The sequence below is a fragment of the Suillus bovinus genome (assembly GCF_016758785.1).
Source record: "Suillus bovinus strain UH-Sbo-P2 chromosome Unknown EDB93scaffold_65, whole genome shotgun sequence".
Lineage (NCBI taxonomy): Eukaryota > Fungi > Basidiomycota > Agaricomycetes > Boletales > Suillaceae > Suillus > Suillus bovinus.
In genome coordinates this window covers 198,333-225,166 of record NW_024542121.1, presented here as the reverse complement: position 1 = coordinate 225,166, position 26,834 = coordinate 198,333, and the positions used below count along the sequence as shown (strand labels likewise).

Sequence of the window (26,834 nt, the reverse complement as noted above, 5' to 3'; positions counted from 1 at the left end):
TAATGAGTGTCGGATTGCGAGCAGTATGTGCGAGTATAACGAGTGACGGAGTATGACGGGTGAACAAATGGTAATATTTCGCAATGCAACTAAGAACTAAGAGAATATTCTGGGTGATCTGCAGAGTTGGGAAACTGCTCCTAACTACTGGATGATGATTGCTACGGGTCACTACAGAGTATTTTTAAGTAAGTACATAGAAATTTGGAATACTACAGGTGAAGATAGTAGCGATATATTTCGGGTCCGATGTCCTATGTAATAAGACACGAGGTGCTGCGGACATGTAATAACGCGGTCCAAATGTCAGAAAACATGCATGGGAATAACTACGCACCTAGTGAGGCTAGTTTGGATGGACAGGACACGGGATGGACAAGTGCGTGCGAAGTGTGATCAGCCAATGCGATGTCCGAAGGTCTGATGTGAAGTGGCTCGGACATGTGCGCGTATGTTTTGGATGTTCACATGAGTATGAAAAACTGTGGTTCCGAGCCCAGCGCCATGACCATCGCTACAGTGCACTCAAGATCTGTGAGTTCTTCACCATGGGACTTGGTGCAGATCACCGCTGTAGAGATTTGCACTATTGCAGGTCTGCAACGAGTTATACTTCAGTGCATACCACCTGGGTTCGCAGCACCAACTTGCAGCATCATTCCCTAGCCTTTTCCCAGCTATTTCCATATCGGGTGACACTTTCCCGTGCGCGGGACCCTCGCACGATGTTCTCACGCTTGTGCATCACTCGCTTTCCCGCGCTTTCATCACCCTATCATCCAGGAGCATCCACCCACTGTCCAGCAAGTCTCCCTGGTATGTATTTTCGCTTTTATTCAATATGGCAACATATTAGAGCATGGACCCTGACTTACATACCTTATTACATACATTATCTCACACTCAGCTCACTTAGCAAGACACATATATAGGTCCGCATTTTTCACCCTTACCACATTACACACTCCTTACCTTAGTGGAGTTTCCCTCATGATGTCCATAGCCAGATTCAGAATTTATTAGCAGTCTTTTGTTTTCATTGAGCCCTCATTTATTGCTCATTGCATTTTGCATTTTGCATTCCTGCGCCTTGCACACACATTGCTCGCTTCGCACAGCCGCTGCGCAACTGTGGATTTGTCTTCTTTGCTTCCCCTTGGATCAAATATGCTTGTCCCTGCAAGCATAACAGACTAGGTGTCGCACTGATCACTATATCAGCTTCTTGTGTCCCTCCCCTTCCATTTACCATTTGACCTAGAGCTGAGTTGATTCACCTTCACCGCATCCTTCAGTTTACATATGAGAGTGCGACCTGACATAGCATGAGTCAATGAGCTTTGAGTAGCAGAAGACTTTGAAGCTTACCAAACATTGTGACCTTCTTCCAGTTCCAGTCACTAAAATTATCATCTACAGTCATTGACCATCATTTGAGTTCGAAATTTTCAGATGTCTACCACAACACAACCTGACACAATCTCAAAAATTGCTAATCTACTTCAAACAAAATTTTGAAGAACATCAAACAAGACGTTATTCTGCAATGAAAAGTGTGTAAATCTTGTGTTATCATATGTTCATCATCATTTGAGTTCACCCAAAAAGGCAGATTTATTCCCTAGTCACGCAGATTAATCTTCTTCCTCGCTATCATCTGACTCATCCTCTTCCTCATCAATGTGGGCAAGTGCCGGCTTTGGGAGTGTGGCCTCGAGTCTCCCAAGCTTCAGTTTGACATGTGTCATGTGTTGTCTCTCCAACTTTGCCTTTGCTTGCTCTTCCTCCCACTGCCTCAACTCCTCCTTATATAATCATGTTCCTGTTTATCGGATCTTGCTTATTTTGCTTCGGTGACGCTGATAAGATACTATTGAGACACTCTGCACTGGCAACATTCTGGCAACACACACTCATCAGCTCCCTTGTGGAATAGAACAGTGATGTGCTTGAAGGTTGTTTGCAGGTATTTCTTCAATTTACAAATCCGATTCTAGTTGTTTTGCTTTCAGGGATGCTTAATAGTGAAAATTTCGCAACAAAACATACCATCGCACATTTGTTCAAGGTCTTTTATACCTATCATTACTGCCAATATGTAGTTAGGCACATAACTCGTATGATAGAACAAAAATGTTACATGGGATAGTATCAAATTCAAGTGTCATACAAGGTAAACGCAAATGATGGTGAAAACTCAAATGATGGTCAATGACTGTAATGTATCATGACAAGAGCCTGGACCCATCTCTTTAGTGCTTGTAGCTATCTGGTTGATATTTGCCCAACCTCTTTCCAGTGCTTCTCCATCTGTGCGACCCACACCTTTGAATAGTTAAATGAAAATTGAGTCTGACAAGTATGGTGGATCTTTGGTGACGGTTCAATTTGCTGTCATGCCACATACATTTTTCATAGTCTGCTGTATTTATTATTCACACACAATAATATAAAATTATGTCAGCATGTTACAGCAGACATTGCCAAAACCTTCGTGCTCACTATGGGTAACAACGAGCTCAACCACTGCAGCATTTCATCACTTGATGTCCAGTGTATATGGTGCTAGTCTCAAATATGTCCAATGGCAGTGAGCATGTCCATTGGCATTCCTCTCTATGTGTTAGAAATGCAACATTGTCAATTTGTCATCCCTCTCATCTCTTTTCATTTTTTGTTCTTAATATCCTGGACCCTATGCTTACTTTCTAGGCTGAAGACAGTGTGTGATGATCCAAGAGCATCACGGCCTCATGCATGATGATGCTACATGTCACTCTGTGATTGTCACACATAAACAGGCCTGAAGTGCAGGATTTGGTCAGAGTGAGAAAATGATATCCAAAGAGAGAGTTTGCTTCAAGAGATGCCAAAGTAAAATCAGTGTTTGGGGGGGGTAATTTGGGTTTGCATTGCAGTGGATGTATCCACATTATCTTGGAAGTCTCAGTGTAAGCTTGACCCAGATCTTAATCCAAGGCAGTATGTACTGACAGGGCCACATGACCTGCTGATATACTGTGAAGTTGGAATCAAGTGACTAAATCTTAAGTGATTGTGAGACTACTAAAAGAGACTGGAGAAGATGAGAAATCAAATGCCAAATCCCTCAAGTCTGAGTCAGCCAAATCTTCACTCGAGCTTTTGGATGAACTCATTGATGATTCACTCAAGCTAGACTCACTGCTCAGGTCATTGTCAGGTGGACCTAATGCCTGGTGAGTTCTTTTGTCGGGTTTTCTCGAGGACACTCGACCTAATGCCTGCCTGATGTAGCTTTCAGCCATTACTTGATGTACCAGCTGCATGGTGTGAGGGGTATTACTACATCCTCTCATCTGAGTCAAGTACTTCTCCGTTGGTTCAACAATGAGTTTAACCTGCTTGGGGCGAGCTGCAGAAGCTGTACTATCACCAGTAGGTGCTTTTTCCTTAGTCAGCTCTTTGTTGAGCTTTCTATTTAGCTCGTGGATCTTATTTTCATATTTCCTCTCCATTTGTGCTTCTGTGGCCCTTACGGCCTCTATGGCTCGTTCCTGCACAAGGCACTCAATCTCTTCCTTGGAGATCTCGATGCTCCTAGGTGGGGCCCTTTCGGTACTAGTGTCACCCAGGTCAGTTCCTTCAGCCTCGGTGGCTGACTTGGCAGCCCTCTAGGCCTTAAATGCAGCATGCTAGGCATCTGCATTCAACTCTTCCTCATTGAGGCCAGCTGCTGCCCACTCTCTGGGGTCTATAGCCTTGCCTTTCAAGGGTCCCACATCTGTTGATGCTGCATACTCATTTCCTGCATGTGAGTCTACCATTGACTGTCATTGGTTCACTTGTTCACGCTCATCATCTGTCAGGCGACGTTTTGCCTTGTGAATGATGGTTTGTTGTGCCTCAGTCAAATGGTGAGATGTCTCACTGTCATTTCTTACTATTGCAGGTTTGTTACCCTCATGGCGATGCTTTCGTTGCACCATGACCCATGGATGACCACTGTCATTGGACTCATCACTTTTGGAGTTTGGGCCCACTACACCAGGAGCAGGAGGTAAGGTAATATTACTTAGTATTTCTTTAACATCTTCTAAAGAGTTTTCTTCATATACAGGGGTATTATCGGCTACCAGGCTTTTCCCGTCGGTCATCTCCTTGGGGGCACACAGCCCAAACCAAGGGTTTCTCATCTGAATGACATTGCTATGCAAACATACTGTTCATAGGGCGGGGTTGTCTGATTTAGCCACTATATGTGGGGCTAGGTCAGGGGTATCATTGAAGGGAGATGAAGGCATTGTGCCTGGGGGTCTTGGTGTTGGGAAGATTGTCCATGCGCGTTGGTTGATGGGTCATAGTTCGTAGTTTACAGTTGTCATGTTGCTGTTGAATGGAATCTTGTTTGTTGTTTGCCGACTCATCGCCAGAGGTTGGCCAGACCTAGGTTTTGAGAATGTCAGTGGGATATGTTTTAGATTAAGCTAGTTGAAGGTGAAAAAATATGTGGCGACAGCTTGAAGTGGGAACACTTGAGGTGAAGACACAATAGCAAACACTTAGATGATCAAGCAATGTCACCAGGTAATAGCTTAGTTGCAAGAACACCAACTGTACATATCTAACTACTGGGTCTTTAATAGGCTTTTCTATAAGGTAACACGTGAAATAAGTAGGGTAAAGGGTATGGAGGCACAGGGCACCATAATAACTTGGAACTGTAAAGTAGATTCAGAAAAATATAGGTGAAGTACAATAATCACATGGTATACTTGAGGGTTTAGGCTGAGTGGCCATGTAGATGCCACACTGCCCATGAAGGTTAAATACATCTGACAATGACACACCAGTGTGTCAATAGATCATAACTAAGTAACACAGGCATGTCAATATTATAGCTTTGGCAAATTTCACCTATGTAGGCTGCCTATCTATTCCTTTTCATGTGGTCTACAATTATGATACATATTATTAATATTATACATTAAATAAAGCTAGATAAATCTTTGTCAAAGTCTACTGAATTACCTTATGCAAGAGTAATCACTTGGAGAGAAAGTTTTTACACACCTTTTGACAGTATGGTAGATCCAGTGCAGACTCCAAACCAATCGGCGGTGTGTAGAGTGCCTTAATCCTAGTGTACAAATACAACCATATAAAGTTTTTCCAACATAATTCCGACTTTTTGTTGGGCTCTAACACACCTAGCCGACTGGCACAACTTGCTGTGGCGCAAGATTATGTTCTGTTTGTCTCACCATAAAATCTCAATCCTCCGGCGCTTACGGAAGTCAAGATGTCAGTAATGAATATTAATATTAATTCTTTTGAGATATGTGTCGATATACATCATTCTTTGCACTAGTAGTGTCATGTCGGCTTTGCGATATGAAGTCCCCACCTTGGATGATCTCAAGATGCTCACTGAAACTTCGTTTGGATTCACTCCATGTACCTGGCAGCTCAACTCGGCTCTATCTCAGCTTCAGAAAAAAGATGTCTTCACCATCTCACCTACTGGCTCCGGCAAGACTTTGACATTCTGGATTCCGATGCTCTGCAATGACGACAGAATCACCATTATCATCACACCGCTAAACATACTTGGTGACAAGAACGAGAACGATGTTTGTGCTATGGGTATCAGCGCTATGAACTTGACAGCCACTACTGCGACAGACCAGGTTTTCAAGGTCAGTTCTCGTTAATTAGGACTCGGAATATCAATCAAACCCTCACCTCTTCAACAGGATATCGAGGACCTCAGATACCAAGTGATCAGTGTGAGTCCAGAGCGTATCCTCCAAGACCAACACTTTTGGATGCTGTGGAAGTCAAAAAAATTCACCGGAAAGTTGTTTAACATTACCATAGATGAGGGGCACTGCATCAGCGAGTGGGGAGATGGATTCCATCCCCTTTACAATGAACTGGGTGTTCTGTGGTGGCTACTGCCACCGCATGTTGGATTTCATGTTGCATCAGCAACAATGCCTCTGCACATACTCCATGACGTGCAAACAAAGCTGCGGATGAATGTCAACAGGGTGGTCAAGATTCAGTGTTCGAATGACTGACCAAATATCCATTTGATGGTTGTGCCGATGCTTTACCCCAAAAACTGCTTCCACGATTTGGATTGTGTCCTCAATTTCGATGCTGGCCCGCCAAAGAAGTTCATGGTTTTCGTCAATTCTCGACGAATTGCTGAGCACGCTGTCGAACACTGCTGGACTCAATTGCTGGCTCACCTTCGCAACAAAATAGTTTGGTTCCATTCGGGAATGATGATGGAGTTTCGAACCGAGATCATCGCAAAGCTCTGTAAAGGTGAAATATGGGGAATATTTTGTACGGATGTGGCAGGGATGGTAAAGTCATTATTTTTAATCTTCGTAATGACGGAGACTCACGGTTCAGAGACTCATGGTTTACATAAATTTAGGGCCTCGACCTTTGAGATATTCAGTTGGTTATCCAGTGGGGCTACACTGGATCACTGTGTGCACTTATGCAGCATTTAGGATGTGCTGCCCGTGACCCTGCGGTGACTGCAATAGCAATGTACTTTGTTGAGCAAGAGTATTTTGACACCTACAAAGGCAAATGGAGGCGAACTGCAGACTCGTCGAAAAAGCAGTGCCTGCAAAAGAGTGCAAAGGTTGTCAGAAGTGGCCATGGTAATACAACTGAGAGGTTGCATGATGAGAACGAAGGGAGTACTGATGGAGATAGCACGGATGATGACAATATCAATGACACAGACAGTAGAATTGGCATTGGGAACAACACGGAAGGACTAGGAGTCTCACAAATACTTCCCACCAGCCTTGACAATGGGGAGTATGAGACAGTCGCAATGGCAGCATTTATCAATGGACATCTACGTGGGTTCTGCCACAGGAGGGTCGCAGATGAATATTTTGATAACACTGCAGGTACTACCATTCAAATTGATTTAATGTTGCTGCTTACTGAATAAAACGAAGCGCAAGAATCACAAAATTGATGTTGTCATCGCTGCAGCCCAGACTGGTCGCACGTGTGCTGTGACACGTGCAGTGACACCACATTGAGTATCAACCTACTTCCAACACAAGCTCTCCCATCGCTGCGAGCAAAACGCAAGATCAGGATTCCCAACCACAAGATGACATCTGGCGAGCGCCAACTACGGGAGAAGTTGCGGGAGTGGCATGAACTTCAGATGGTGGAGGAAGGTCTTGACAGTGACGTCTTTTTTGGTCCTCAAGTCATCCTGTTGAACAAAACTCTCGATCAGATTGGCGACTTAGCATACGCGCTCAAGCTTCCTGATACCACTTCCCTCTGTCAGCAAACTGACTGGTGCTACGCAAATGAGTACGGCACCAAAATCATCGACATAGTCCTGGCGTGTATACCTGCCCATCCAACACCAGCACTAGCACCCTCAACATGACAAAATGAGTCAACACCTGGTCCACCTCAGCCTGCAGCTCCGTCAAAATGGCAGAATCATTGTGGGGCATGTCTAGGAATGGGGCACAATGGTATGTTTCCTGACAATGTTCTACTGTCACTGACCGTTAACCATTTCTGTCACTCCACAGCAAGAAATCGACTCTGCCCAAAGTATGGCACCAAAAGCCACCAGTCAAAATCCAACAGTGAAAACATTCCTCCTGTCCCTGCCACCGCTCTCCCAACACCGTCCGCTACTCTAAACGGCGAAAACATTCCTCCTGTCCCTCCCACTGCTCTCCCAACACCGTCCGCTACTCTAGTTCTAACATCCTTGGACATGTTTTCATCTTCCAATATGAGGTCAGTCTATCAAATCTTCTGGTTCTATGTCATCAGTCTCTGCTTCATCTGCCATACTGACTTTTCTCTCTTGCATTAGTGTCATGCCGGCGGCTACTTGATCGGGAATGCTGCACATTGCTGACTGGCCAGGTTTGAACATATGTGAGTGCTTTTCTTTCACGCGTGATGCTAGGCGCTGAATTGTTTTTGTCATGTCAGGTTGTGTGTGTCGGATTGTGCAATGAGTTAAATTGTTACAATAACATTTACTCCTATTTCATTTTTCTGTTCCTTGTAACCATACCGCCGATTCTAGACTCATCTAGACTCGGCTATTCTCTTATCAAGCGGGCTGTCCGCACTTCTCTTCTTTCTGATTGTAACATAGATACTATCTTGCGCCGCATGGCGGTTTCACCTATCTTTGCTATCTTGATAGGGTGTACTCTTTTTCCTATCTCTGTTACTTTCTTGTCGCGGCTACGCCGCTTCCTTTTACCTATATAAACCCCATGTACCATAGATGTATTCCTTAACTTAATCTACTGGGTTTTCCCCTTGAAACCTGATCTACTAAGGTCTCCACCCTTAGTAGCCTGAACTCTGATTCTAAGACAGTCACTCACTGTCTTAGCCTGAAACCCTTGATTGCGGTAGAAGTGCTAAAACCACTCACCGCCTAGGCAGAAGTGCTAAAACCACTCGCCGCTGATCCTGCATAGAAGCCGCGGCTCGTGCAGTAGGAACCACCAGAAACCTTCCTTGTATTAGGAAGGCCGACGAACTGTTCGCCCGACAGGTCTATCTTGACCGGCAACAGCAGAACTATCCCAGTCGTAACAAAAGATTAAGTTCCTCACCCAGTACCTGTTTTCCAACAGTACTTTGACACCATTGATTCGATAACCGCGAACATCCTTGCCGCCGCATTCGGAAACATGTCGGGACATTCCGCCTCATCCAGTGCCCGCCGCCGCAGCAGCAGCAGCCTGCAGCCGCCCACAGACCAATTGAAATTAAGATCGGAACCCCACCGACCTTTGATGGCAACGAGAAGAACGCAAAAAGCTTTTTGCTCTCGGTCGCCGCCTACCTTGACATCAACAGTGAAATCTATGACACTGACAAGAAATGCATCATTTTCGCCACCTCTTTCATGAATGAAAAGACGGCATTGACCTGGAAGGAGGACTTCCTGACTCTAGCCCAAGACGCCACAAGGCTAGACAAGAATAAGCAACCCATCGGGTATGGAACGTGGGAAGACTTCAAGAAAGCTTTCCTCAAAGCATTCACCACGGGAGAAGCAGCCACCGAAGCGTGGATCAAGCTTAGGACCTTCAAGCAAGAAGGGTCCTTAGAAGAATACATCGCAGAGATTAGACATCTCTTCCAGTTGACCAGTCTCACTGAAGAAGGATCTAGAGTCCACTTCTTTACCGCCGGATTGAAATTCGGAATTGCCAATGCTATCTACAGAGCAGGCAATATCTCGAAGGACTTCGAAGGAATGGTCAACACGGCCAGAGAGATGGATAACGCCTATCAGCAGATCATTGCGCTGAGGCCCAAGAACCACAACCAGGGCCAGAAGAAGAAGAACCGGTTCGGACCTGAAAGGTACCAACCACGAGGAGACAGAGACTCCATGGAGGTCGACCGCCTCTCAGACAAAGAAAGGGCCGAACATATGAGAGCAGGCAAATGCTTCATATGCCACCAGACTGGCCACAGAGCCAATGATAGGGAACACCACCCAAAGGAGAAGAAACCGGCCCGTGAGGCCAAGCATAAAGAAGAAGAATCTGACGATGAAACTATGGATACCCGTAGGATGACTAAGAAGGGGGATTTTTAGAATGGAGGTCTGTATCGACGCCAGTCCCTCCCATTCCAGTTCGCACTGTACATCATGTTGGTAATAAAGAAGAGTTACGTGTCCCTGCCACTCTCCTCCCAACTAAACGTGCGAAACCAGTCGAAACCACTGTAGTCATCGATTCCGGCGCCGCCGGATCATTCATCAGCACCGAATTCATCGACTATCACGGAATTCGGACCAAGAAACTCTCGAAACCCTTCACCATGGTCACCGCCGACGGTAGTGACTGCCGTGGCGGGAAGATTAGAGAATATGTCGAACTCGGCATCAAGATTGACAAGCGGGTCATGTATGGAAAATTCAACGTGACCAAGCTTCGAACCAAGGACAACATTCTCCTTGGATTCCCCTGGCTGAAAGCCATGAACCCAGACATCAACTGGGCAGAAAACTGTCTCACCCTCAACGAGACCCCAAGATCCAGAGAAGTAGAACTCTGGATAGATCAAGAAAGGAAGGACGCAGGCTTCAAACCGCTCTTCAAACCGAAGCCTTACCCCAGGAAGGCCCCCAAGAATATCCTGCACCCCAAGAAGGTGCCTATCAAAGAACCAGCGACCCCCAAGAAGGCGCTGAACCCCGAACCCATGACTTCAAGAAAAGTCTCCGTTGTCTCTGAGCCTACCCGCCAGAGGAAAGAAGAATTCCGTGCCTCCATCGAGGAGATCCCCGATGAAGATGAACCCATCCCGTACTTGAACCCTGACCCAGACGAAGAAGATGAGGGATTAGAAATCCCGAACTTTGATCAGAAGTATGACGCTTGGATAAAGGATAACTTCGCACCGAAAGTCGAAGAATTGGCCTCCTTTTCCCTCACCAACGATGAATTCCTCATTGAATACTCCCAGGACGCCACCGCAGTACGCCTGATAGAGAATTTGGATTTGGACACCCCCCTGACTCGTGACGGTACCTCGGCATTTGAAACCAAGAAAATGGCAAAGCCCCCCTCACTTCCCGAATATCTGAAGACCTAGTAACAAGTCTCAGGAATTAGCCATGGAAGGTGAGATTGAGAAGAAAAAGAAGACATTCGAAGAATTAGTTCCCTTCTTATCTTCACGACTTCGCCGACCTTTTTGCCAAAGACGGTCTTAACTCTATGCCACCTCACCGACCTGGTATTGATCCACAGGATTGAAACCAAACCTGGATATATCCCCAAATCCTCCAAGCTCTACCCCTTATCTGAGAAAGAAAGGGTCGCGGTCAAAGCATTCATTGATGAACACGTGAAAAAGGAATTCATCTCTCCCTCGAAATCCCCTCAGTCAAGCGGCTTCTTCTTCGTTGGAAAGAAAGACGGATCCTTACGGCCTTGTCAAGACTACCGGTATATTAATGAATGGACAATCAAGAACGCGTACCCCCTTCCCCTCATCCCGCCACTCTTAGCAAAACTTCGCGACGCAAAGTACTTTACCAAGATGGACGTCCGGTCTGGATATAACAACATTCGGATTCACCCCGAAGATAGATGGAAGGCAGCATTTACAACTGAATTCGGACTCTTTGAGCCGAATGTCATGTTCTTTGGTCTTTGCAATTCACCCGGTACTTTCCAGGCCTATATGAACCAGACATTCCAGCAGGAACTGAATGAAGGATGGCTCATCGTCTACATGGATGACATCCTGATATTTTCAAGAAATCTTGAAGAACATCACGAACGAACTCGCCGAATACTAGACATTCTCAGAAAAGAGAAACTATTCCTGAAAGCGGAGAAATGCTTATTCGATGTACAAGAAGTCGACTACCTCGGAATGATCATCAGACCTGGACAAATCGCAATGGACCCTACTAAGCTTAAGGGCATCGCAGATTGGCCGACACCGAAAACCGTCACCGATGTACGATCTTTCCTCGGATTTTGCAACTTCTATCGGCATTTCATCCCCACTTTTCTGACATCGCGAAACCCCTGAACAACCTGACGAAGAAGACCCAGCCATTCTGCTGGACTGAAGTAGAAGAAAACAGCTTCCAAGCACTCAGAAAGTGCTTTATGACGGAACCTGTCTTAAGAAACCCCGATCCTGCAAAGCAATTCGCTATTGCAACAGACGCTTCCCTAGTAGCAACTGGAGCAGTGCTACTTCAGACTGACTGAAAACGGCGCTTACCACCCCTGCGCCTATCTTTCTGCATCTCTCAATGCAGCAGAACGAAACTATCAGATTTATGATAGAGAACTACTGGCCGTCATCCGTGCTTTGACAGCATGGAGACATTATCTCGAAGGACACGGTCACCCCGTCATTGTATTCACAGATCATATGAACCTCCTCTATTTCAGATCTGCTCAACAATTGACCCGTCGCCAAGCACGCTGGCAGCTCACTCTGAATGAATTCGACCTCGAATTTCATCATGTAGCTGGAACCAAGCTCGCTGCCCCTGACGCTCTATCCCGCCGTCCCTGATCACCATCCCACCGAGACCGATAACCAGGACGTTATCCTATTACCTGATGATATGTTTGTTCGACTCATCGACATCGAACTAGAAACGGCTCTGAAAGCCGATGATCCTACGGCGGATCCCATCATCAAGACCGCCAGTGACGCATTAGATGGGCTATGCTTGCCCCCCATGAAGTCGGCATTATCCGACTGGAAATTCGATAACGGTATCTTGCAGTACAAGAACCGTGCCTACGCACCCCCCGCTACCCGAAGCCGTATCTTGCAGCTTCACCATGATCACCCGACCGCCGGACACCCCGGCAGATTCAAAACAGAAGAACTAGTCAAACGTGACTATTGGTGGCCCCAGATGGGCACCTTTATTAGGAAATATGTCGAAGGATGTGCCACGTGTCAGCAGATGAAATCTGACACTCACCCCACTACTCCTCCCCTGAAACCGATCAGCTCTTCCGGTGTACGCCCCTTTTCCCAGCTCTCCGTTGATCTAATCACCGACCTCCCCGAGAGCGGTGGTTATGATTCTATGATGGTCGTGGTAGACCACGGACTTACAAAGGGGGTAATTATTTCACCTTGCAAGAAGAACATCACCTCCGAAGGAGTAGCGCAACTATTTTTCAAGAAAGTTTTCCTACGCTTTGGGCTCCATGACAAGCTCATTTCAGATCGCGGACCGCAGTTCGCATCGAAGTTCTCCAAAGAACTCGGAAGATTACTAGACTATGAAGTTGCCCTATCCACCGCATATCACCCTCAGACCGACGGACAGACAGAAAGGTTGAACCAGGAGATTGAACCTACCTTCGGATCTACTGCCGATCGAACCCTGAAGCCTGGGTACAGCATCTACCTATGGCAGAATTCGTGCATAACCACCGAAAGCACGATGCACGGAACGCATCACCGTTCTTCCTGATGATGGGCTATGAGCCTAGAGGCATCCCCTACGCCTTTCCCCCTACCGACATCCCCGCGGCCGAGGACCGCGTTACCAACCTCCAGAAAATGAGAGAAGAAGCGGTGTCTTGCCACAACATCGCTATGCAACGAATGGCCGAAAGGACGCACAGGAAGAAGTATGAACCATGGAAGATTGGAGATAAGGTCTGGTTGTCAGCGGAGCATTTATTGATGCACCTACCCTCGAAGAAGCTGGCGCCAAAGCGGCACGGCCCCTTTACCATTACCAAGGTGCTATCTCCCATCACCTTCACACTCCAGCTCCCGGAACAATGGAAAGTCCACCCCACGTTCCATGCATCTGAACTATCCTCCTATCGGGAGACAGAGGTCCACGGCCCGAATTTCATTGAACCCTCACCTGACATCATTAATGGGGTTGAGGAGTACGAAGTAGAAGCGATCCTCGCACACAAAGGAACAGCGGCACGCCGTCGCTATCTAGTATCCTGGAAAGGATACTCATCTGCCAGCAACGAATGGGTCAAAGAAGACTGACCTAGAAAATTCCCAGACGCTTCTCAAAGCGTATAAGAAGAGAACGAAATTGGCTTGAAGGACAGAAAAACCCAAGCAACCCAGTCAAAGAAAACATGTCCACTGCCTCCTTCCACTCTTACCCTTGACTCCGCCGAACTCCAAGAACATTTCGTCCCCATCTCCCAGACATGAACGATTCAGTACTAGATGAACAATCCTCCCTTGCATCCTCCATCTCCGACTCCTCATCGTCAGAGGATACCGACGTATCACTTTCTTCCTCTCTATATTTCACCGTCATTGATCGTATTGAGGGAGACGCCCTCCTTGAAGCAACGCTACTATCTGAGCAACACGCACTCGAGCTGGAAAGAAAGCTCGCCGAACGCCCAGCAAGGAGCGCAGCGATAATTGCTGCCGTTATTAACATCATCAGAACCACTCGTCTTATTGAACTATCCGCAAACCGAATTCCCCTCGCCTCTGCGCAGGAAGCCCATGAAGTCATCCAGTGCCAAAGGCGCATCAGATCGATTGCGCTTCAGCTTCTCCCTGATAGCCTTAAGCCTGACCTGCTATCAGTTATACACATCGTTGCCAACCGAACCGCGACTGAAGTCGCTCGTCCGCCTTCTCCTCCTCGTCCTCTCTCCCATCATCAGTCACCAGATCGTGACCCGTCTCCCGTCCCTCATCCTATCAGAGCGCCGCAACCTCAGGTTGCCACTAGAGGAAGAAAACCTACTGGATACCAGATCGCTCGAAGGCGCTGCATGAGAGCAGACAAACAGAAAGAACGAGAGGTCATCGACCTTACTTCTCCGTCCCCACCTCCTCGCATCTCCACAAAGAAGCCAGGCTTTGACAACGTCAAATGCCGCATATGCAAAGAATACGGGCACCGCCATAAGAACTGCCCTCAGTACTCCTGCGTGGTATGCCACGTCCATCGCCCCCGGACACCTCTCGGTCTATTGCAAAGACCTTAGAGGGAACCTACCCACTTCCGATTGTCTATACAGATGACGGATTCTATGAAGCCCTCCGCAATTGGGAGGCAGACCAGAGAGCATTCTATGAGCAAGAATGCGAACAAGCCGATGAAGATTATCGCAACCAACCAAGCTCCTCTACGGACCTTGATGACTACAACAACGCTGAAGCAGACCCCGTCTACTATGACGACGCTAGAATGGATTGAAGTCGGAGACTTCAACGGTTACACCGGGGTAATGTTACAATAACATTTACTCCTATTTCATTTTTCTGTTCCTTGTAACCATGCCGCCGATTCTAGACTCATCTAGACTCGGCTATTCTCTTATCAAGCGGGCTGTCCGCACTTCTCTTCTTTCTGATTGTAACATAGATACTATCTTGCGCCGCATGGCGGTTTCACCTATCTTTGCTATCTTGATAGGTTGTACTCTTTTTCCTATCTCTGTTACTTTCTTGTCGCGGCTACGCCGTCTCCTTTTACCTATATAAACCCCATGTACCATAGATGTATTCCTTAACTTAATCTACTGGGTTTTCCCCTTGAAACCTGATCTACTAAGGTCTCCACCCTTAGTAGCCTGAACTCTGATTCTAAGGCAGTCACTCACTGTCTTAGCCTGAAACCCTTGATTGCGGTAGAAGTGCTAAAACCACTCACCGCCTAGGCAGAAGTGCTAAAACCACTCGCCGCTGATCCTGCATAGAAGCCGCGGCTCGTGCAGTAGGAACCACCAGAAACCTTCCTTGTATTAGGAAGGCCGACGAACTGTTCGCCCGACAGGTCTATCTTGACCGGCAACAGCAGAACTATCCCAGTCGTAACAGTGCAATGAGTTAAATGGAATGTGTTCTCCACAGTGACATGACAGTTACGATAGACTTCAATAAGAGGCGACTGCTTGATAATGTGATTGATTGTGCGATTGGGTCCTGTTCCAGCAAATATAACCTATCATACAGTCAAATCTTGTGTCTGGCCGTGTGCGCCATGTCAATCAATCACTGACTTTTGTATACAAGTTGTTTCTCTCTACCAACCAGTCAACTGGACAGAAGGACAAGGGTTTTCCCATCGGATTACATAATAAGTTCATCCGGATTATGTTTCTGCTCGTCTGTAACGTTGATCTCCTGCCCTTAGTAGACTCTGCAAGTTACACACCTCAGCTCGATGGGGTAGTTATATCGAAGGTTGGTCAGGAAGTGCAGGATCTGTATCGCATATTTATGCTTCCCTGTGGCCTTGAACAGGTATATCCATGGCAGAAACGAAGCCTCCACTCGACCAATATCTCCGGCATTCATTGCTTGACATAGGTCAACGTACAGCAATCTGTCTCGATTTCGAAGGACTTGGTTTTCAAAATGCCTGTCCCATTGTTCCTTGGGCTTCTCATGTGTGTGGTCGAGTGTATCTGTGCGTGCAACATACTTCTCCACGATCGTGTGTGATATACTTACAATAGTATCCCAGGATGGTTTCGAAGCTGTGAACAATTCCAGGGTCGTCCACTCGCGGTTTTGGCTCTGCGCTTCAAGTCGCCAGCAGTCAAGCATTGATGCTTGAAGGTCGTGATGTATGACTTCATGCATACGTCGAAATCCAGGCTTGGTAACCATCTTCTTGGTTTCATCTGGTCGCAAGTACCTCACTGACTGGAACAGACTATTCTCATCATCTCTGCCTTCCTTTGGCTGAAGATATATACGCCAGAGCGCATCCGCACATGCCATCTTGTAATGGAAAAACCCAGGAAGAAAAACAACATATTGTAAGCGGTTTTTTGGTGTCATTTCAATTCTCCTGCTGTTGCCAACAGTGTCCAGCCTTTCCTTTGTCAAAAGGTCACCATGGACAAGGAGTACGTGATCTGACATGTCTATGTCATGGTCCTTGTTGAAGTCATCGCTATTTTGATCTCCAATCCCCCCTTGACGAAGTAAGTTTTCCATCACTTCAATGTTTCCATCTGTTGTTGACTGTTTGATGTTCATGGCCCAGCAAGGTACCTGCTCAGTCTTGTGCAAGGGTATGCGGTCCACCGGTGCTGGCTCGCACAACTCCTTCTCAAAATGTCGAAAATGTCGGCCATGGTGGACTAGGATCTCCCGAACATGCCACGCAAATGCTTCTTGCCGTGGACTAGGTATCATTGGGTTTGGCTGTTGGTTGTAAGTGTCATCTTTATGCAGCCACATCATAGATTTAAGTTCGATAAACAGAGGATGTGGTGGGTTGAGAGGGAGGGTTGGATTGTGAGGGTTTCATTCCCACATCCACTGGGAACAGCGCAACTGGTTGGCGCTGTTCACGCCAAACAGTGGTATGACAGTCGCAGAGGTTGCACTGACAAAATTTGAACGGTGCTTGAGCGTTGGCTGATCAGTTTTGAAGTCAATATCAAAGTTATCGTAAGCAAATGCTGACTGTAGTGATCAAACTGCGTGTCTTATTCTAGCTGATGTCTGGTTTGATACAGATTGGACAGCACTGTGGATTGAAGAAATGCTGATGGACAGACCGGCATGAGCAAGTGTTTCGATGACTTTCTCTGGGACCGAGGTCGAGTGATAAAAGAACCCAAGGATGCCTTGAAGGTAATTGCACCTCTCATTTGAGTTCTGTAGGAATATACTGATGCAGACAACTGCCTTCTGTAGCAAAATTGTTAACTCAAACGATTGCATATTGATTGACCCAGACTCACAATGGCCATTAGCGCAGCATTCCTTTCTGCTGCCCATACCTGGTTTTTTTTGGGTGTCTTCTTTGTATTCCCCCCACCGTCGCCATCGTCACTTGCATAGATGTTGCACTCTTCCAACCTTCAGTTTCATGACCACCAAACTCGCCAAGATCCATCTCTGCCTCTGAACCAAGGCTACTTGCCATGCCATCAAGATTTATCATGGCACGACGGCGGTCCTGATGGCTGTCGAGGAGAGCGCTGATGAGGCCCCACAACAATGGTGTTACCATACACATTTTTGTTGCCATCATCTCCATAAATTTGCCTTCGAGCTGCTCGACCGTTGCAGCACTTGCCTTGAAACATAGCCCGTGCCTCTCATGGCTCAAATCAGTAACTTCTCTGCAGATTATCTTTGTAACTGCTGCAATTGCCCATTTTGATACTGGCTCGTGGGCGCTCTCTTGATGATAGAGCAATGAACAGATGTTTCCAGCATTGCGAAGCAGAGACTCGCGCCCAATGTGATGATGTGGATCTTTGCTATTCAATAAACCCTGCACAAAGCCCGCAACAGACAATTGATTGGTCTGGAGGGCATGCAATATGTTGCTGATCGAATTAGCGGCTTGCATGGGGGGAAAAAGGCTCTATTCTGCAATCAGTACCAATCACACTTTGATCTATAGCTAGTGGCCTTGAGGTGCAGCATGTTCATCGTGCGGCGAATGTTTGCACCTCTTCGCTTAAACCCTTTTAATAATAATATTAGTTTATTCATTATTTTGCAGACACCGGTGGACGATTTCTCAAAAGGATTGAGATTTTATGGTGAGACAAACAGAACATAATCTTGCGCCACAGCAAGTTGTGCCAGTCGGCTAGGTGTGTTAGAGCCCAACAAAAAGTCGGAATTATGTCGGAAAAACTTTGTATGGTTGTATTGTATTCTACGCAAGATCGAGATTCGAGAACGCATGTAGAATGAGGTCTATGTGGTGACACAGCCTCTCGAGTTTTCTCACACTTCTTGTTTTGTACTTCTACCTAGTACTCACAATGCCTCCACTGCTTGATAACGCTCTCGTTTCGTCGCAAAAAAGAACAGTCAGACAATTTCGAATAATTATGCCAAGAATTCGAAATGATCCAAATTTCAATATCTGTCCGGACTATGCATCAATTAACTTTGCGAACACGAGAGCACAACTCATTAATGAGAACATCGATGAAGAACAAGCAATTCAATTACTCAGGAACATATGGCAAGCTAACAACGAGACAGACAAGGTTTTGTGGCAGCAGCAGTTAGCTGAGGACAGAGAGCAGCGGGAGCATGCACAAAGGATACAAGAAGACGAACAGGAACAAGTCGAACAAGAACGCATCGACGAAGAAGATGCCGCACACAAGGAGGAAAGGAAGAAGAATAAACATAAGTATATTCCAATCCTGGACACGGGCATTCCGGACGAACCATCTGTCACACCTTGCTCATACGTTCTTCGTAAACTAGACAAAGGTGAATACATCAAAATGTGGTATTTCACAAACGATGGGCTAGACGAGGCATCAATCAAGAAGACTATAGACGATGACGCCATGGTTCTATCAACCTTGGCGGATGGATCTACAGCCTGGATCTCTTCGGCATCAGCGCATAACGCTAAGTCGGTTATCAATGATGAGAACTTACCGTTCGAGGAATTTTGTCAAGCATGTCCTCGCTTTCTAGTTGCCTTGGAAGAAGCGAACTGGCCGGAAGATCGAATCAGAATGATGGCACTGTTCTGGAGGAACATACAAGTGCACAAGTATTGTTCTTTGCGAGATCCAATAGCGCAAAAGACTCTTTTGGTCTATCAGGCCGAGCAACGCAGATGCTGGCACGTAGCAGCGAAATCCTCGACAGGACCATATAACATTTCGACGGTTAATGAAAAAGTACTGGCAGACACGAGGGAGAAAGTATACTGGGAAGAACGGCTCAAGAGAGACAACGCACGCGATTATAAGGTCAGTTTATAAGTATATTCTATTACGATTCTATGTTCATCTTTATCACATTTTTTCTTTTGTCACGCACTTAAAAATTCATACAATACAACATGCAATCATCACGCTGTCGTATTGCTTCATGCCACATGCCACATGCCTCACACCTCATGCCTCGCATCACGCATCTCACGCTACATGCTATGCGACGCCTACGCTGCACAATATAATGCGCCGAACATGCGCTCAGTCAGAACAATGGGTTACGTCCGCATCCAGGCACAGAGACTCGAGAGAGTCGCATAAGCGTGCAGCTTCACCCGAGTACGGCAACAGAGCCAAAAGACCTAGGCAGGATTTTCATCCAGGCACAGGCGGAGGTGTTCTATCTGCCTGTGCCGTTTGTCTTGGATGAAACCCGCACAGGATTATCGAGTGCAAGGTGTCCAAACTCTGGGACGAATCGTACGATACTCTCTGCGCACAAATCGGCAAAATACTCACCATGCGAGACGGGAGACCAGTCTGCAGCGACTGGCAAAGAGTCAAAGGTTGTTCGGACACCACCCACGACCGAAGGCATTTTTGTTCAGGGTGCGGCAGCGCGTCCCATGGAGCTCAGGCTTGTCCTCGAGCTCAGAAAGCGTAAGGCAGTCACACCATACAATCCGGACAGGTTGGAACACAATCTCGTCAAAGCAGGTCTGCTCGACAGATATGCGCACATTCCTAACAGCCTTCGCAATGGTTTCATTCTTAACATCCCTAATATTAAAGTCACACAAATGCCGCCGAACAAAGAATCCATTGGTACATACGAGCGAGAGTTTCAGTCTATTATTCAAATGGAACTTAAGAAGGGAAGATATATTGGTCCGCTCAAAGCTGATGAAGTCCAGAATCTCATCGGACCTTTTCAGTCGTCTCCGTTCTCCATTATACCCAAACTGGGACGTCCTGGACGGTATCGTGTCATACAGAATTATTCATTTCCACACTCTACTTCTTCTAAATTTCCTAATGCATCAATCAACTCGTACATTAATCCAGATGATTTTCCTAGTACTTGGGGCACCTTTCACGTGCTCGCGCTCACAATCAGCTGGCTTCCACCAGGATCTCAGATCGCCATCAGGGACGTCTCCGAAGCCTATCGCACGATTCCAATTCACCATTCACAATGGCCAGGAGCCGTCGTGCGAATCTCGGAAGAACATTTCTGCATCGGCACGTGCATGTGCTTCGGCCTGCGACCATCAGCCAGAGCCTATGGTAACCTGGCAGACGCTTGTCTTGACATATTTCGCTCAAAGGGGATCGGGCCAGCGTCGAGATGGGTCGACGATCATGTTTTTATTCGCATTCTTACAGAACATATTGCAGCATATAACGAAAGGAGAAAGCAATGGCATAGAGACATTACAGAGAGAGGACAGCATCAGGATGGAGGAAGGATTTGGTTTGGGGGACACATATTCGAAGACGGAACCCTGGAGGAATTCAACGAGGATTGTCGATTCCCTATTGCAGACCTGTCAGGGGCGTCAGTTAGATCGGCAGAAGATGTTTGATTCTCGTGCAACCTATTGGACATCGACCAAGTCTCAGACGATATTGGTGTTCCGTGGGAATTTCTCAAAGACAAACCTTTCGCTTACTCGAATCCCTACATCGGGATCATTTGGGATCTGGCACAAGACAGAGTATATTTGGCGGAAGAAAAGAAACAAAAGTATCTCACAGCGATTGAGCAATGGTCGCAACGGAGCACGCACACTCTCCTCAACGTGCAGCAACTGTATGGTAAGCTCTTACATACTACACTCGTCGTTCCCAAGGGACGCGCATATCTTACGTCGCTGGAGGCAATGCTGCGCCTCATGATGGGTAAACCGTTTCTCCCACGGAGACCAGTTAAGAGCCTTGAGGGTGATCTCAACTGGTGGAAAACGCTGCTACAGAATCTGTTTGTCGGTCGTGTCATTCCCAAACCGCTTACATTATTCAATCCAGCCGCATATTCAGATGCCAGCACGAGCTTTGGAATTGCTATCGTCATTGGAGACAGATGGCGAGCATGGCGTTTGCGTGAAGGATGGCAGACACTCAAAGGACAAAAGGACATCGGTTGTGCCGAAGCGGTGGGGTTTGAATTCCTTACTCAGTACATTATCGCAATGGGAAGAAAGGAAAGGCACTTCAGAGTATTTGGGGACAACCAAGGAGTTATCGAGGGATGGAAGAACGGACGTAGTCAGAATACAGCGGTTAACACTGTCTTTCGACGAATCTTCGACCTTATCCACGATTCCGGATCGGCTTACTCGTTCCATCCAGTGTACATCGCAAGCAAACAGAACCCAGCAGATGGACCATCCAGAGGGATCTATAGCAGCGCCGAACTTCTTCTCCCCATTCTCCCCATCCCAGAAGCACTTAGACCCTTCCTCTCTGACACGAACACCAGTTACAACGAAGTGTTCAACCATGATACAGAAGGAAGTCTTAATGACGCCAATGATAGACCTGTTAGCATCGATTCCGGCACAAGCGACAGTGAAGAGATCCGATACAGCACAGATTCCCATTTCTTCATCTGCCAAGAGCAGCAGCAGGGCGAGGAATGAGTCCCGTTTCAAAGCCGCACTGCCTGAAGAACAAATCGTCAGACCGCAACCGTACAAAACAGGTTTAGTACCAATACCCTCACAGCTGCGCCCTCATTGTTTGGCACGGGACCGGCTTAAGCTCTGGTTTCCATTCACATCCAGAGTAGCTGCAGGACCGGACGGGAAACGTTTAGCCATAACCGAGGAGGATCTGGAGAGAGTATTGACAGTGATGAGCTTATCATGGGCGGTTGGAACAAGAGAATGTTACGGGGCAGGACTGTTGATATTCCACGTTTTTTGCGATGAGAGGAATGTCCCAGAAGATCAGCGTTGTCCCATAGACACGAAGACACTTCTAAACTTCGTGGCGAGTTGTGCAGGATCATACTCTGGAAGAACGCTAGGAAACTACGTATACGCGATCAAAGCTTGGCACACGCTCCATGGTCAACCATGGAATATACAGCAAGATCAGTTAAAAGCAGCATTAGACGGAGCCGCAGAACTCACTCCTTCCACATCCAAGCGTGAAAAACGAGCACCGTTTTCCATCAAATTAATCCTCGAAATTCGTTTGCACTTGGACTTAACAGCATCGCGTGACGCTGCAGTATACACATGTCTGACAAGCGCATTCTACGCACTATGTTGATTAGGCGAAATCACGGTCAAATCCATATCGGCATTTGATCCTAGAAAGCACGTCAAACGCTCAAACGTAGAGTTTGACATTGAAGATCGTAATCAATTTCGCGTAACCAAGATCTTCTTACCATGCACCAAAGCGGCCGCAGCAGGAGAGTCAGTACACTGGGCACAGCAAAACGATTTGACAGACCCCAAAGCGGCTCTCCTACATCACTTTGCAATCAATGATCCACCAATGGATGGACATCTATTCGCATGGAAACACGTCAAAGGATTCAGACCACTGACGCGCACCGAATTCTGGAAAAGAATCAGCGGCATATTGAAAAAGATTGGAATGGGGAACTTCAAAGGGCACGGTTTGCGCATAGGAGGGGTGCTAGAATATTTGCTCCGCGGAATACCATTCGATGTGGTCAAGTCCATTGGGAGATGGTCAAGTGAAGCCTTCACATTATATCTGCGCAAACATGCAGTCATACTGGCGCCGTATTTGCAAGAATCGCCTGCCCTAGAACCTTTCACACGATATACAATGCCGCAAACACATTAGAGAGGTAAGCACACCTTCAAAATACTATATCGAACTTTCTCCTTTAGAGCAGGTGTCCATGTTGAGCTATGACGCGTCGCAAGTCTCCTATATCGTTGGGAATCACAGCTCACATGGACTTTCTCCACAGATAGGAAACGGTGTTTCGGGTCGCGAGACCCTGTGGGTCCGAGCCCAAATAGCTACACGAATGTTCTTGTTACCGTTTGTAAAATCAGAGATTATTGCTTACCAATATACGTGATTTTACTCGCTAGACCAGAGAGCAAAAGCTACACATAGATTTGTACACTAGGATTAAGGCTCTCTACACACCGCCGATTGGTTTGGAGTCTGGATCCAGTGTAACTCACCTATGACAATATCGGAATTGTTGCTCTAGGATATACAATAATAAATATAAGATATACAACAATAAATACAGCGGTGTGTGAAAAATGTACACGGCATAACGGCAAATCGAACCGTCACTAAAGAGCAGTGCTTTAACCTTACGGTCGATCAACTTAGGTGAATCAACATCAAGTTGACTCGAACCCTTGCGAGTTGCGCTCGTAGGAACTCAACGATTAGCAGATAATTCGAGAGGCACAACGGGCCTGAAGCCAGTATCTTGTCCTCGCTGGGACATCGGTGCCTTGTTAGCAGAATGGACGTTGGATGATGGCATAGCAAAATACTGTTCGCTGGTAAGCTCGCTTCCCGGGGATCGGAAAATGCTCACTACCTGAAAACTGTTTGGAAATTGGGATGGAGGGTTTCTGGTAGTCGATGTGAGGTTCACGCTTCTGCCAGTTGGTGGATATGTTGAGGAGCTGGGGACAGGCGCCGAATCTAAATCTACATAACAGCCTGATCCAGCTGACGGGCCGCATGCGAGTCTATTCTAATGCACACGTGTATTTCGATTGTCGCACGCAGTCGCGAAGTTATAAGACGCAAGGAGAACTGGTTATGCAAGCTTGAAAATAGCATCTTCAGTAATGTTGCTGAGAGTCCTGACATGTTGAACGATACGAACAATTCACACGGGTGGTTGTGGAACACCACAACTACAAAATTGTCATTGGAGAGTGACCTTGTATGACCAAGGTAATTAATATTGATACTACATCACAGCTTTGCTTTCTAATCAATCACATTAGCACTCGGACTCGAAAGGCAGCAGCGAAAGACAGATTCACAGTTGTGCAGCTGAATGATGTCCAAGTATCCACGACACAGCATTCTCTACAATCGCATGGTTCGATTGATATGATCGTGCCTTCAGGTCCGCAGTAAAACCCGACATCGTTGTTGTTCAAATTGTCGAAGTCCTCATAGCACGCTGCTGAATCTATGGATAAACCGTAAGTGCGGGGTCTTAGGCAGGCTGCAAGAGTGCTCACTGGCGGGGAGGCAGTTTTCGCCCACGTGTATTGATGCGATGGCTACTCCAACCATTGCTGTGGCAGAAATGACAATGGTGGTGAGTGAAGTAAATTTCATGGTGGAGTTTTCTAAGCTGAAACGAGTAGAGTGGCTTTTATACACAATTAGTGTATGGTGCAGCCAAGCACCTTTATTGTTGTATGCTGGACAAACCGGATGCCGCCTCATGCTCTGCGGCATTCTTTCACTTTCTTTTACGCAGTGACACGCAAATGAGTGACCAGACCGGGCTAATGTTGTGGGTAGAACTATTCTAAGGTAGTCCTGGCGACAGAACCTGGCAGAATCCACGTTTTGCGAAAATCGTGCTACCATTCGACAGCAAAATAGAATCAATATTCCAATTCCCATCTTCGTGTCGAGTGCTCTTTCTTCTAAAAATTCCTTCCCATTTATGTCCCAGTCTGAGGCAAACTTCATGTCCATCACTTTTTCTGCATTACGAATATCTTTGAGTCGAGCAACCTCGGCATATCGATTTAGGATCATTCTCACCGGAGAGACTGTTGTGAAGAAACAAAATGCGAAGTCGATCTTGGGCTGCTTGGCAGCCTCTGTATAATTGCTTGAAAGTTTGTTTGTATGCATGTGAGCGCGACGGCGTCTGACGTTGCGCTGACTTGCTATCAGCAGCATTCCCAAGGTGGATATATGATACCGAAGACTAGTACGTGAGGTGCTCGAAACATCAATGCGCGTTCAGAGCTCTCTGGCCTCCAGACTTCGTAGCCGTTATAGAGTCTTAAAGCTTCTCAATTGACGCTATCATACACTGAACTAGGGTTCTGCATATGCAGGAGTCTTGCCACATTTTTTTTTTTGCTTCAGAGTGGGATCCTTGGGGGTCATAGACCCTATGTTGGACATAGTCTCGTCATAAGTTTTCTTTCGTGTGTTGGGGTAATATGATTAGATGGTGTAATTCGGACACGTGTCCTGCCACATTATGTCTCGGAGGTTCTGCCCTGCCACATGGCAGAATGACAGAGCTCTGCCCGCAACACTACCCGTACCTGTTGCTCGTCCGGTTCCCGGAAGTTGCGTCACTTCAAGGTACGAGCAATTGCCTATGTAAGACCCTGAGGAGCCCTTAGCGCTGACCCTTGTTATATTCTGTCTTGCCTCCACGACCAACACGAATGCTACCTCTGCTGCTTGCTAAATATCAATGTCTATTGTTAACCCTCTGGCCTCTTCATTCGTCCCTTCAGCATCAACCAACCGAGCACTTCCATGTCACCGTCTGTTATGAAGAATCGTCGAAATACTTATATCATTACAGCGTACATCACACCCCTCATACAAACTGCACTGCCGGGCATCCTCTACTACTCCACAGGACTTCAAGACGTTGTCGTAAACGTGCCATGACACATCAGTATTTAAATGGCCTGTGTGAAAATTGGTCCTTGACATGTCTACCAAGGGGTTCCTGGAACTTTCCGACATCACCATTGTACGTTCATTGACTCTGGCGAACGTTTGGCGACCGGCAGAACACTGACTGGTGGGAAGGTTAGGTGATATCATGGGTCACATCCAAAAGGGCAGTGTATTCAGCCTCCGACTCGAGACTCAGCGACACTGCTATTGATTATAATTAATACTACATGCTCGACTTGAACATCTCTTCAAGTGAGAGCACTTGACGCACTACTATTTGTCGATGGTCAGTCACATCTACCTTCCCCCTTCTATAAGATCTGAGGCGGGCTGCTAGGCAACTGAATTATCCCCGCAAGTGCCCGATCATGACGCAGCTCGCACACAGTCCAATACCAGTCTGCCAGCTGAGACCGTCACCTTTGCACACCGAATATTCGACGCTGCGCGGGAGGGAAACACAGAGCTCATCCTTCAAGCAGTTGATGCGGGCTTGCCAGTCAACCTCACAAATGAAAAAGGTGCGTCCGAGTCATCGATATCCTAGCCCCTTCAATGACGTACGATACATTCATATAGGAAACACCTTATTGATGCTCGCAGCATATGCAGGCCACGTGGAATTGACTAAAGGACTTCTGCAACGGAAAGCAGATCCAAACAGGCTCAACGATCTTGGCCAATCTATAGTCGCGGGCGCTGTGTTTAAGTCGCACGATGAGGTTGTGCGTGTTCTGGTTGAAGCTGGCGCAGATCCGAGAATAGGCAAACCCACTGCAATAGAGGCAGCTCATATATTTGCTCGGAAGGAGTTGATGGAAGTGCTGGGCGCAAAACAGGGCGATATCGGCGCTGATGTTCCCATCTCTCCTAGTGCACGTCCCGAAAAGTGATCACATCTAAGCCAGTTTGAAAATTCTGACAGATAACCTGTACCACCCATTCAAAACATTTGTGCCATGTTCATAAATATTTCGTGTGAGAATAGAATAA

General features: G+C 46.8%; 9 protein-coding genes across 9 annotated transcripts; 5 read left to right on the top strand and 4 right to left on the bottom strand.

Annotated features, from left to right (window-relative positions):
• Positions 1-2,932: 2,932 nt before the first annotated feature.
• EDB93DRAFT_1106825 (uncharacterized protein) lies at positions 2,933-4,136 on the bottom strand (the record flags this gene model as incomplete). Its single annotated transcript, XM_041447661.1, has 3 exons — positions 2,933-3,018; positions 3,185-3,653; positions 3,825-4,136. The coding sequence occupies 3 exons, from the start codon at positions 4,134-4,136 to the stop codon at positions 2,933-2,935; spliced, it is 867 nt and encodes a 288-aa protein (XP_041304163.1).
• A 1,221-nt stretch (positions 4,137-5,357) lies between these two features.
• On the top strand, positions 5,358-5,816 carry EDB93DRAFT_1045750 (uncharacterized protein; the record flags this gene model as incomplete). The annotated part of the gene is made up of 2 exons (XM_041444617.1): positions 5,358-5,678; positions 5,736-5,816. Coding segments are annotated over 2 exons (402 nt in total), but the record flags the coding sequence as incomplete, so codon positions are not given.
• A 246-nt stretch (positions 5,817-6,062) lies between these two features.
• EDB93DRAFT_1049032 (uncharacterized protein) lies at positions 6,063-6,356 on the top strand (the record flags this gene model as incomplete). Its single annotated transcript, XM_041444655.1, has 1 exon — positions 6,063-6,356. A coding segment is annotated over one exon (294 nt), but the record flags the coding sequence as incomplete, so codon positions are not given.
• An 89-nt stretch (positions 6,357-6,445) lies between these two features.
• On the top strand, positions 6,446-6,967 carry EDB93DRAFT_1091637 (uncharacterized protein; the record flags this gene model as incomplete). Its single annotated transcript, XM_041446375.1, has 1 exon — positions 6,446-6,967. A coding segment is annotated over one exon (522 nt), but the record flags the coding sequence as incomplete, so codon positions are not given.
• Positions 6,968-7,792: 825 nt separating this feature from the next.
• Positions 7,793-8,026, bottom strand: EDB93DRAFT_1091580 (uncharacterized protein; the record flags this gene model as incomplete). The annotated part of the gene is made up of 1 exon (XM_041446372.1): positions 7,793-8,026. A coding segment is annotated over one exon (234 nt), but the record flags the coding sequence as incomplete, so codon positions are not given.
• Positions 8,027-15,349: 7,323 nt separating this feature from the next.
• Positions 15,350-17,166, bottom strand: EDB93DRAFT_1043341 (uncharacterized protein; the record flags this gene model as incomplete). Its single annotated transcript, XM_041444590.1, has 4 exons — positions 15,350-15,478; positions 15,537-15,636; positions 15,692-16,658; positions 17,022-17,166. Coding segments are annotated over 4 exons (1,341 nt in total), but the record flags the coding sequence as incomplete, so codon positions are not given.
• Positions 17,167-17,362: 196 nt separating this feature from the next.
• On the bottom strand, positions 17,363-17,842 carry EDB93DRAFT_1050788 (uncharacterized protein; the record flags this gene model as incomplete). Its single annotated transcript, XM_041444678.1, has 1 exon — positions 17,363-17,842. A coding segment is annotated over one exon (480 nt), but the record flags the coding sequence as incomplete, so codon positions are not given.
• A 505-nt stretch (positions 17,843-18,347) lies between these two features.
• On the top strand, positions 18,348-19,247 carry EDB93DRAFT_1091597 (uncharacterized protein; the record flags this gene model as incomplete). Its single annotated transcript, XM_041446373.1, has 1 exon — positions 18,348-19,247. The coding sequence occupies one exon, from the start codon at positions 18,348-18,350 to the stop codon at positions 19,245-19,247; it is 900 nt and encodes a 299-aa protein (XP_041304156.1).
• A 6,497-nt stretch (positions 19,248-25,744) lies between these two features.
• EDB93DRAFT_1168710 (ankyrin repeat-containing domain protein) lies at positions 25,745-26,783 on the top strand. Its single transcript, XM_041450276.1, has 3 exons — positions 25,745-26,127; positions 26,179-26,362; positions 26,421-26,783. Exons 1-3 carry the CDS (start codon positions 26,125-26,127, stop codon positions 26,732-26,734), a joined length of 501 nt encoding a protein of 166 aa, XP_041304155.1. The 5' UTR covers positions 25,745-26,124; the 3' UTR covers positions 26,735-26,783.
• The last annotated feature ends 51 nt before the right edge of the window (positions 26,784-26,834 follow it).